Below are 12,565 nucleotides of genomic sequence, written 5' to 3' on the forward strand. Positions count from 1 at the left end.
AAAAAATTCTGTCTGTTACAAATGGTTCATCAAAAGGTTCAAATTCTTGAGATAAAATTCTAATATGAAAGATTTCTCACATAATATTCCACTTTCTTCTACAGTTTTTCCTGGTGGGCAAATATGGTACTTTTAAAAAATCAGTTTGTCTTTTTAATACCATTCTATTTAAAGTCATATGCATTTAGGACTCTCATTCCTTTAAAATTAGATCATTGAGAAATGTTAAGTCAGAATCCTGAAAGTACTGATATGTCTGTCATGTTGAAACAATTGGTCTCTTGCCCATTGTTCTACTATTTCGTGACAGTTTTTAAAGGAGGGATCACCTTCAAAATATCATCTCACATCCTGAAACCATATAATTTATGATTCTAAAATATCAATATTTACGACCATATAATTTTAAAATTAATCACTTATACTGTTTCATTCAAAGTGGAAAGAGTCTGAAATTAGCCATGCAGCATAATGCTGTCAGCACCAATCTTATAAGAAATGGCTTTGGGGGGGAGGAGCCAAGATGGCGGAGGAGTAGGATGGGGAGACCACTTTCTCTCCTACAAATTCATCAAAAGAATAACTGAACGCAGAGCAAACTTCGCAAAACAACTTCGGATCGCTAGCTGAGGTCATCAGGCGCCCAGAAAAGCAGCCCATTGTCTTCGAAAGGAGGTAGGACAAAATATAAAAGATAAAAAGTGAGACAAAAGAGCTAAGGACGGAGATCCGTCCCGGGAGCTCTTAGGCGGCATTGCTTGGGGTAGGGTCCGGCCGGAGTGCCCTGAGGACAATCGGAGGGAACTTCTGTGAGTTTCCAACTTGAACTGTGGGAGACCAAAAGAGAGAGAGTAAATTAACCGGCCCGAACACACTGCCAGCCGTTCGCAGAACAAAGAGACCGAGAGGGTCCAGAGAGGAGCTCGCAGGCTGCGGACCGGCCCAGCCCCGCCGGAGGCAGGGGGGAGGGGAAGGTCGCGGCGAGACACAGGGCGCAGCACCCGACCGGCGCGGGCGGGGACTGGGGCTGGGGACGCGGAGGGCGGAAGGCGCGCGCACCCGACTGGCGCCAGCGGAAACTGAGTCTGGGTCCGCGGAAGGGAGGGGGCGTGCCACACCTGGGTAGAGTGCGCCCACCAAGCCCCTGGCTGCCTGGACCGCTCTGACGGGGAAGGCACAGAGAGCAGGCGCAGCTTTTCCTTCCGCGCTTTTGTGGAACACCCGAGAGCTGGAACCTCGCGCAGCGCGGGGCGCGCTCCATATAGAACAGCCGGGAGCCTGAGCAGCACAGACGGAGAAAGCAGCGTCAGCCCCTCCCGGCAGCCCCAGCCCATCCCCGCGGCGCAAGCCCGTCCCCACAGCGCAAGCCCCTCCCTGCCCCGCAGAGCGACGGAACTAGCTACCTGAGTAAGAGTCCACCTCCGCCCGCCTGTGTCAGGGCGGAAATGAGGCTCTGAAGAGACCGGCAAACAGAAGCCAAATAAACAAAGGGAACCGCTTCAGAAGGGACTGGTGCAACAGATTAAAATCCCTCTAGGAAACGCTGACTACACCGGAGGGGCCTGTAGATATCGAGAAGCGTAAGCTGAAACGAGGAGCTATCTGAAACTGAGCCGAACCCACACTGACCGCAACAGCTCCAGAGAAACTCCTAGATATAATTTTACTTTTTTCTCTTTTTTTTTTTTTTTAATTTTTTTAATTTTTTTTCTTTTTTTCTTTTTTTTCTTTTTTTTCTTTTTTCTTTCTTCTCTTTTATTTTCCTTTAAAATCCCCTATTACTCCCCCATTACTTCTTAACTTTCATTTCCACAGACTTTTACGATTTTTTAATTAGGGGGAAAAAAAAATATTTTTTTTTTCTTTTTCTTTCTTTTTTTTCTTTCCTTTTTCTCTTCTATTTTCTATTTTTCTTTTTCTCTTATTTCTTTTAAAGTCCTCTAGTACTCCTCTACTACTCCTTAATTTTCATTTTCAATACACTATAACCTTACAAAAAAAAAGAAAAAAAAGAAGAGAAGCCCTATTTTTAAAACGAAGATTATTCTCTCCCAATCTTGACTCTCTGTTTTCTACCTCAGAACACCTCTATTTCCTCCTTTCCCCTTCTCTTCCCAATCCAATTCTGTGAATCCTTGTAGGTGACTGGGCTACGGAGAACACTCTGGGAACAGACAGCTGGGTAGATCTGTCTCTCTCCTCTTGAGTCCCCCTTTTTCTCCTCCTGTTCATCTCTATCTCCCTCCTCCCTCTCCTCTTCTTCATGTAACTCTGTGAACCTCTCTGGGTGTCCCTAACGGGGGAGAATCTTTTAGCCATTAACCTAGAAGTTTTCTTATCAGGGCTGTATAGTTGGAGAAGTCCTGAGACTACAGGAAGAATAAAACTGAAACCCAGAGGCAGGAGACTTAAGCCCAAAACCTGAGAACACCAGAAAACCCTGACTACATGGAACTTTAAGTAATAAGTGACTGTCCAAAAGCCTTCATACCTACACTGAAACCAACCACCACCCAAGAGCCAATAAGTTTTAGAGCAAGACATACCACGCAAATTCTCCAGCAACGCAGGAACATAGCCCTGAACGTCAACATACAGGCTGCCCAAGGACACACCTAACACATAGACCCATCTCAAAACTCATTACTGGGCACTCCATTGCTCTCCAAAAAGAAGAAATCAAGTTCCACGCACCAGTACACTGACGCAAGCTTCCCTAACCGGGAAACCTTGACAAGCCAATCGTCTAACCCCACCCACTGGGTTAATCCTCCACAATAAAAAGGAACCACAGACCTCCAAAATACAGAAAACCCACTCCAGATACAGCAATCTAAACAAGATGAAAAGGCAAAGAAATACCCAACAGGTAAAGGAACATGAAAAATGCCCACCAAGTCAAACAAAAGAGGAGGACATAGGGAATCTACCTGAAAAAGAATTTAGAATAATGATAATAAAAATGATCCAAAATCTTGAAAACAAAATGGAGTTACAGATAAATAGCCTGGAAACAAAGATTGAAAAGATGCAAGAACTGTTTAATAAAGACCTAGAAGAAATAAAGAGTCAATTAAAAATGAATAATGCAATGAATGAGATCAAAAACACTTTGGAGGGAACCAAGAGTAGAATAACGGAAGCAGAAGATAGGATAAGTGAGGTAGAAGATAAAATGGTGGAAATAAATGAAGCAGAGAGGAAAAAAGAAAAAAGGATCAAAAGAAATGAGGACAACCTCAGGGACCTCTGGGACACTGTGAAACGCCCCAACATTTGAATCATAGGAGTTCCAGAAGAAGAAGACAAAAAGAAAGACCATGAGAAAATACTCGAGGAGATAATAGCTGAAAACTTCCCTAAAATGGGGAAGGAAATAGCCACCCAAATCCAAGAAACCCAGAGAGTCCCAAACAGGATAAACCCAAGGCGAAACACCCCAAGACACATATTAATCAAATTAACAAAGATCAAACACAAAGAACAAATATTAAAAGCAGCAAGGGAAAAAAAAATAACACACAAAGGGTTTCCCATAAGGATAACAGCTGATCTATCAATAGAAACCCTCCAGGCCAGAAGGGAATGGCAGGACGTACTGAAAGTAATGAAAGAGAATAACCTACAACCTAGATTACTGTATCCAGCAAGGATTTCATTCAGATATGAAGGAGAATTCAAAAGCTTTACAGATAAGCAAAAGCTGAGAGAATTCAGCACCACCAAACCAGCTCTTCAACAAATGCTAAAGGATCTTCTTGAGACAGGAAATGCAGAAAGGTTGTATAAACGTGAACCCAAAACAACAAAGTAAATGGCAACGGGACCACACCTATCAATAATTACCTTAAATGTAAATGGGTTGAATGCCCCAACCAAAAGACAAAGATTGGCTGAATGGATACAAAAACAAGACCCCTATATATGCTGTCTACAAGAGACCCACCTCAAAACAAGAGACACATACAGACTAAAAGTGAAGGGCTGGAAAAAAATATTTCACGCAACGGAGAACAAAAGAAAGCAGGAGTCGCAATACTCATATCAGATAAAATAGACTTTCAAATAAAGGATGTGAAAAGAGACAAAGAAGGACACTACATAATGATCAAAGGATCAATCCAAGAAGAAGATATAACAATTATAAATATATGTGCACCCAACATAGGAGCACCACAATATGTAAGGCAAATGCTAATGAGTATGAAAGGGGAAATTAACAATAACACAATAATAGTGGGAGACTTTAATACCCCACTCACACCTATGGATAGATCACCTAAACAGAAAATTAACAAGGAAACACAAACTTTAAATGACACAATGGACAAGCTAGACCTAATTGATATCTATAGGACCTTTCACCCAAAACAATCAACTTCACCTTTTTCTCAAGTGCACACGGAACCTTCTCCAGAATTAGATCACATCCTGGGCCATAAATCTGGTCTTGGAAAATTCAAAAAAAATTGAAATCATTCCAGTCATCTTTTCTGACCACAGTGCAGTAAGATTAGATCTCAATTACAGGAAAAAAATTGTTAAAACTTCAAACATATGGAGGCTAAATAACACGCTTCTGAATAACCAACAAATCATAGAAAGAAATCAAAAAAGAAATCAAAATGTATAGAAATGAATGAAAATGAAAAAACACAACAACCCAAAACCTATGGACACTGTAAAAGCAGTGCTAAGGGGAAGGTTCATAGCACAGGCTTACATCAAAAACAAGAAAAAAACCAAATAAATAACCTAACTCTACACCTAAAGCAATTAGAGAAGGAAGAAATGAAGAACCCAGAGTTAGCAGAAGGAAAGAAATCTTAAAAATCAGGCAGAAATAAATGCAAAAGAAACTAAAGAGACCATAGCAAAAATCAACAAAGCTAAAAGCTGGTTTTTTGAAAAAAATAAACAAAATTGACAAGCCATTAGCAAGACTCATTAAGAAACAGAGAAGAACCAAATTAACAAAATTAGAAATGAAAATGGAGAGATCACAACAGACAACACTGAAATACAAAGGATCATAAGAGACTACTACAGCAGCTCTATGCCAATAAAATGGACAACTTGGATGAAATGGACAAATTATTAGGAAAGTATAACTTTCCAAAACTGAACCAGGAAGAAATAGAAGATCTTAACAGACCCATCACAAGCAAGGAAATCGAAACTGCAATCAAAAATCTTCCAGCAAACAAAAGCCCAGGACCAGATGGCTTCACAGCTGAATTCTACCAAAAATTTAGAGAGGAGCTAACACCTATCTTACTCAAACTCTTCCAGAAAAATTGCAGATGAAGGTAAGCTTCCAAACTCATTCTATGAGGCCACCATCACCCTAATTCCAAAACCAGACAAAGATGCCACAAAAAAAAGAAAACTACAGGCCAATATCACTGATGAACATAGATGCAAAAATCCTTAACAAAATTCTAGCAAACAGAATCCAACAACATATTAAAAAAATCATACACCATGACCAAGTGGGCTTTATCCCAGGAATGCAAGGATTCTTTAATATCTGCAAATCAATCAATGTAATACACCACATTAACAAATTGAAAGATAAAAACCATATGATTATCTCAATAGATGCAGAGAAAGCCTTTGACAAAATTCAACACTCATTTATGATTAAAACTCTCCAAAAAGCAGGAATAGAAGGAACATACCTCAACATAATAAAAGCTATATATGACAAACCCACAGCAAGCATCACCCTCAATGGTGAAAAATTGAAAGCATTTCCCCTGAAATCAGGAACAAGACAAGGGTGCCCACTCTCACCACTACTATTCAACATAGTGTTGGAAGTTATGGCCACAGCAATCAGAGCAGAAAAAGAAGTAAAAGGAATCCAGATAGGAAAAGAAGAAGTGAAACTCTCGCTGTTTGCAGATGACATGATCCTCTACATAGAAAACCCTAAAGACTCTACCAGAAAATTACTAGAGCTAATCAATGAATATAGTAAAGTTGCAGGATATAAAATTAACACACAGAAATCCCTTGCATTCCTATATACTAACAATGAAAAAACAGAAAGAGAAATTAAGGAAACAATACCATTCACCATTGCAACAAAAAGAATAAAATACTTAGGAGTATATCTACCTAAAGAAACAAAAGACCTATACATAGAAAACTATAAAACACTGATGAAAGAAATCAAAGAGGACACAAACAGATGGAGAAACATACCGTGTTCATGGATTGGAAGAAATCAATATTGTCAAAATGGCTATTCTACCCAAAGCAATCTATAGATTCAATGCAATCCCTATCAAGCTACCAACGGTATTTTTCACAGAACTAGACCAAAGAATTTCACAATTTGTATGGAAATACAAAAAACCTCGAATAGCCAAAGTAATCTTGAGAAAGAAGAATGGAACTGGAGGAATCAACCTGCCTGACTTCAGACTCTACTACAAAGCCACAGTCATCAAGACAGTATGGTACTGGCACAAAGACAGAAATATAGATCAATGGAACAGAATAGAAAGCCCAGAGATAAATCCACGAACCTATGGACACCTTATCTTTGACAAAGGAGGCAAGGATATACAATGGAAAAAAGACAACCTCTTTAACAAGTGGTGCTGGGAAAACTGGTCAACCACTTGTAAAAGAATGAAACTAGAACACTTTCTAACACCATACAAAAATAAACTCAAAATGGATTAAAGATCTAAATGTAAGACCAGAAACTATAAAACTCCTAGAGGAGAACATAGGCAAAACACTCTCCGACATAAATCACAGCAAGATCCTCTATGACCCACCTCCCAGAATATTGGAAATAAAAGCAAAACTAAACAAATGGGACCTAATGAAACTTAAAAGCTTTTGCACTACAAAGGAAACTATAAGTAAGGTGAAAAGACAGCCCTCAGATTGGGAGAAAATAATAGCAAATGAAGAAACAGACAAAGGATTAATCTCAAAAATATACAAGCAACTCCTGCAGCTCAATTCCAGAAAAATAAATGACCCAATCAAAAAATGGGCCAAAGAACTAAACAGACATTTCTCCAAAGAAGACATACAGATGGCTAACAAACACATGAAAAGATGCTCAACATCACTCATTATTAGAGAAATGCAAATCAAAACCACAATGAGGTACCATTACACGCCAGTCAGGATGGCTGCTATCCAAAAGTCTACAAGCAATAAATGCTGGAGAGGGTGTGGAGAAAAGGGAACCCTCTTACACTGTTGGTGGGAATGCAAACTAGTACAGCCGCTATGGAAAACAGTGTGGAGATTTCTTAAAAAACTGGAAATAGAACTGCCATATGACCCAGCAATCCCACTTCTGGGCATACACACTGAGGAAACCAGATCTGAAAGAGACACGTGCACCCCAATGTTCATCGCAGCACTGTTTATAATAGCCAGGACATGGAAGCAACCTAGATGTCTATCAGCAGATGAATGGATAAGGAAGCTGTGGTACATATACACCATGGAATATTACTCAGCCATTAAAAAGAATTCATTTGAACCAATCCTAATGAGATGGATGAAACTGGAGCCCCTTATACAGAGTGAAGTAAGCCAGAAAGATAAAGAACATTACAGCATACTAACACATATATATGGAATTTAGAAAGATGGTAACGATAACCCTATATGCAAAACAGAAAAAGAGACACAGAAATACAGAACAGACTTTTGAACTTTGTGGGAGAATGTGAGGGTGGGATATTTCAAAAGAACAGCATGTATACTATCTATGGTGAAACAGATCACCAGCCCAGGTGGGATGCATGAGACAAGTGCTCGGGCCTGGTGCACTGGGAAGACCCAGAGGAATCGGGTGGAGAGGGAGGTGGGAGTGGGGATCAGGATTGGGAATACATGTAAATCCATGGCTGATTCATATCAATGTATGACAAAACCCACTGGAAAAAAAAAAAAGAAATGGCTTTGGTGAGTGCTTTTACCATAGTTCTATAAACGAAAAGATTTTCACATCTGATATAAAAAAACTATTCAGCAACTGCAGAAACACGCTGCAGAGGATCTCCATGCCCTCCCTCCCATCCCTTGTCCTTTTCCCCATCTTTCTTTTCCTCTCTTTTCAAAGGACTGAAACCAGATAATCTAAGCAATATCTAAAACCTGGTAAAGTGAGAAGTATTTATTACTTAATCCCTGTCTGGATGTGATTTTAAAAAAAAAATTGAGATACAACTGACATATAACATTAGTTTCAGGTGTACAACATAATGATTCGATATTTGTATATACAGCCAAATGATCACCACATTATGTTTGCTTACCATCCATTACCACATATTTACAAATTAATTTTCTTGTGATGAGAACTTTTAAGATCTATTGTTTTAGCAACTTTCAGCTGTACAATACGGTATTATTAACTATGGTCACCACACCGTACATTACATCCTCATGACTTATTTATTTTAGAACTGAAAGTTTGTACTCCTTTACTTACAAGTGAATTTGCCACCTGCACACGATGAATTACTACTCAGCAATAAAAAGGGAAAGTAACACACATAGCAGTTAGATAGTCTCAAAAATGTTATGAATCAAAATTGTCAGATACAAAAGGGTACCTACTGTATGATTCTGTTCATATGAAGTTTTAAAGCAAACAAAAAAATCTATGGTAACAGAACTCAGAACTGTGCTTCTGGTGAAGAGAGAAGGAATGGCTAAGCAGTGGCACAAAGGAACTCTCTGGGGTGACAGAAATATTTTACATCTGACCGAGGTATGCATTACACCACTGCATACATTTGTCAAAGCTGATCAAACCATACACTTAAGATATATGCATTTCCCTGTATAAAAATCATACCCTAATTTTAAAATAGAATGTCCTCTTCTAGCTCTTTTAAGACTTTTTATTACCAAAAAATATAATTCTTGGTCTCTGTTAAGTACTTAGGATTTTATAAAATATGTTATGATTGCTCGCCTGCAGTATGTGTGACTTTAAACTTACTCATAGAAAAAAAAAGCTGGAAAGCACATATCAGAGAAGTCATCGCCTGAGATAGGAAGGAGAACTGGCAATGGCAGAGATTTTCTAGTATTTTTCAACCTATCAGATCTGAACATGCTTTATTTTACAAAACACATCTTTTTTAAAGTCCTATGCTACAGATTTATAGGTCCTACCTGTTATGAAACAAATTGTTGCTTTTGTATCATCTCAATATATTACATAGTCAGTCCAACCATTTGAATAGAAACTGTGAGTACAGCAGTAATGAAGCACTTGGTTTTACACTTCTTTTTCATAAATGTTGATCACTATCAATAGTAGCAAACAAAGACTCCTGTTTAGGCAGCCTCATCACAAATATATCCATCTCCCATGCTAATAATAGAAATTACTGACAATAAAACCTTTTACTGAACTTTATACTTCAAGTTCTAGCAGGACACCTGACCAGCTTACCAATAGGAAAAAAAGGAAGAGAGGGTTTAACTGACTAAGAAGTCAATGGATAAAACAGGTAAAATAATACTTCATTTGCATTTTAATAGCCTTCACACAATCAGTAAGCAGTTTCATTAATTCCCTTTTCCTGATACATTCTTCTCTCCTCCTTTTGGAGAAATCAACACAAGCAGTCACATTCACATGGAATTAGCCGAATTCTAAAGTCCAGCAAACCCTGTGGCCCACTCACCTGATGTTGGCTATGTGCTGCGGCACATGCTGATGCTGAAAATGGTCAGGCCACGGATGATGCAGGCAGAAGGATGGAGAGGGCTGAAGACAGCACGTTGTCTGATAAACAGGTGAATGGTTTGGACAGAGAGATGCGGAGTACTCTGAGTGTGGCTGCATGCAACACGAGGCCAAAGCGGGAGGTGCTGCAGGGCCAGCCTCGGGATGGCACTCTTGGTGACTGTCATGGGGAGTCAAAGGGTGATGGCATGGGCAAGGATGGCAGCACTGGGCTAACACCGGCGGCGTTCTTTGGTTGTCTAAAGGCAGAAAGGATGATTTAACTGTGCCATTAACTTGCAGGCATCCATTTGGACTCACTTTTGTTCTGGGTGCTTCTTTGGGTGCGAGCTGCTGGGCTGCAGGGTCTCCATCACCGGGGGTGAGGGGAGAAGGGGCGGTAGCACTGGTTGCGATGCTGCCATTGCTCAGAACCATAAAATCGCTGTTTCCGTTGCTCATAGCCATGCTCCAGTGTCCTGACCCTAAGAAAGAAAACGATATAAAATCAACGACGTACAGGCAGGTAGACAATTACGTAGAAAAGACGGGAAAAATATTTTAAAACAGCTCTTTGAAAACAAGGGTTCTTGCAGGAGTTGTGAAAGCATTAGGGGAAGCCCTGCCACTCGTGCACCAGAGCCAGCTGGTAAGTTAGCCCTCCTCTCCTCTGCTCCCAGCCACACCAGGCAGAGCCCTCTCCCGTCCCACTGACCACTTCCTCCGCGTGCTTAGTCACTCAGCCGTGTCCGACGCTCTGCAACCCCGTGGACTGTAGCCCACCAGGCTCCTCTGTCCATGGGGATTCTCCAGGCTAGAATCCTGGAGTGGGCTGCCATGCCTTCCTCCCTTCCCCACCTCTATTTTCAGTATCTATATTCTCTCCTCATCCTAGATGTGAAAATCATCAGTTAAGAATTAGAACATTTGGGGACTTCCCTGGTGGTCCAGTGGTTGAGAAGCCACCTTACAATGTAGGGGACATGGGTTCCATCACTGGCTGGGGAATTCACATGCCACAGGGCAACTAAATCCATGCGCCCCAACTACTGAGCAGGCTCTGGAGCCCATGAACCACAACTAAGACAAGATGCAGTCAAATTAAAAAAAAAAAGAATTAGAATATTTTAGGATGGGGGTGGGGAGGTGGTAGAATAGAGAGGGGATACCAGTATCATTCTTTAGCTTTTCAATAATATCATGCTTGAGATGTTCTGATACAGAAACAACAGGCAAAATGAAGGGTGAGGGTGATTATTTGTGAGGGCAATTAGTTGTGTGGATTAAGATAATGTGAATAATCTTAAGAACATCTTACATCTTTTAAAAATGTCAAGGAAATAAGATTTTCCGTCTAAGTCACTCAGGTCTTAGAATAAGAATAAACAAAAGAAAATAGAAACCAATCAGCTAAGCTAAGAATTGTGGCCACCAAGATATCAGATGCAAAATTTTATCCCCTAAACCAACAAATATAATGCTAAAAAAATAATAAACATAAGTTGTCATGATATTATTAACTTGTTTTCTGTTATGTCCTATAGGGTAGTATTGCTTGCACATAAGAAAAATAGTACTATGGCTCGGATTTGCATCAAGTAAGATGTTTTTATTAATTTTTTCCCCTCTACCAAAGGGTCCAGGCCTTAAATATAAACGAAAAATTAGTGTTCAAATTACTAGTTATAGTTTTTTCTGCCTGGTCAACAAACAAAAGCAAAACAACCTTCTTTCTTACTTTACCACCTTCTGACCAACACACATACAAAATCTGGAAATGCAGTAAGAAAAATGGGTTATCAAAAGCTATTGGTTTATTTGACCTATACATGATGCCAAGAATAAAAAAAGAAAACCATTGTTTGGCTCACTAACACTTCAGGCACAGCATTCTTCTGAGTAGACAAAACAACTCCAGGAGAAATCTCTCTCCAGTCCCTCCCCACCTCTGGCAGACACAAAGGTACCAGAAGAAATCATCACCCATGAGGATGATTCCTATGCATATTTTCACCCAGATTACAAACTACTCAAAAGGCACCTTTCTGAGCAGAGAATGCCAGAGCAATGCATAATGTTTCAATCTGAATACTAATACCCAGAAGATACTCTTTGTTGTGGTTGTTCAGTTGCTAAGTCATGTCCAACTCTTTGTGACCCCATGAACTGCAGTACACCAGGCTTCTCTGTCCTTCACCATTTCTCTGAGTTTCTTCAAACTCATGTCCATTGAGTCAGTGATGTCATCCAACCATCTCATCCTCTGTTGCCCCCTTCTCCTCTTGCCCTCAATTTTTCTCAGCATCAGGGCCTTTTCCAATGAGTCAGCTCTTTGCATTAGATGGCCAAAGTACTGGAGCTTCAGCTTCAGCATAAGTTCTTCCAATGAATAGTCAGGGTTGATTTCCTTTAGGATTGACTGGTTTGATCTCCTTGCTGTCCAAGGGACTTTCAAGAGTCTTGTCCAGCACCACATTTCGAAAGCGTCAATTCTTTGGTGCTCAGCCTTCTTTATGGTCCAACTCTCAACCCATACATGACTACTGGAAAAACATAGCTTTGACTAAACAGACCTTTGTTGGCAAAGTGATGTCTCTGCTTTATAAAACACTGTCTAAGTTTGACACAGCTATTCTTCCAAGGAACATCATTGTACCACAATGCAAATTTAGCATTTCTGACTTATTATCTTCATTTTTGGCTTTTTTGGTTTTGTTTTAGGTTTTTTTATGTGCACCATTTTAAAACTCTATTTAATTTTTTACAATATTATTTCTGTTTTCTGTTTTGGTTTTTGGGCCATGAGGCATGCAGGATCTTAAGTCTCCAACCAAGGAT

The 12,565-nt window shown here is 39.9% G+C and overlaps 1 protein-coding gene across 4 annotated transcripts in view; it reads right to left on the reverse strand.

Moving 5' to 3' along the window:
• DISP1 (dispatched RND transporter family member 1) overlaps window positions 1–12,565 on the reverse strand; it is a 227,001-nt gene that overhangs the window by 59,481 nt on the left and 154,955 nt on the right. For all 4 annotated transcript variants that reach the window (XM_043486229.1, XM_043486227.1, XM_043486228.1 and 1 more), the window contains one exon: window positions 9,687–10,212. In XM_043486229.1, the coding sequence (XP_043342164.1) occupies window positions 9,687–10,212 (526 nt within the window). The remainder of the gene's footprint in view (window positions 1–9,686; window positions 10,213–12,565) is intronic.

Source organism: Cervus canadensis, chromosome 13 (genome assembly GCF_019320065.1).
Source record: "Cervus canadensis isolate Bull #8, Minnesota chromosome 13, ASM1932006v1, whole genome shotgun sequence".
Lineage (NCBI taxonomy): Eukaryota > Metazoa > Chordata > Mammalia > Artiodactyla > Cervidae > Cervus > Cervus canadensis.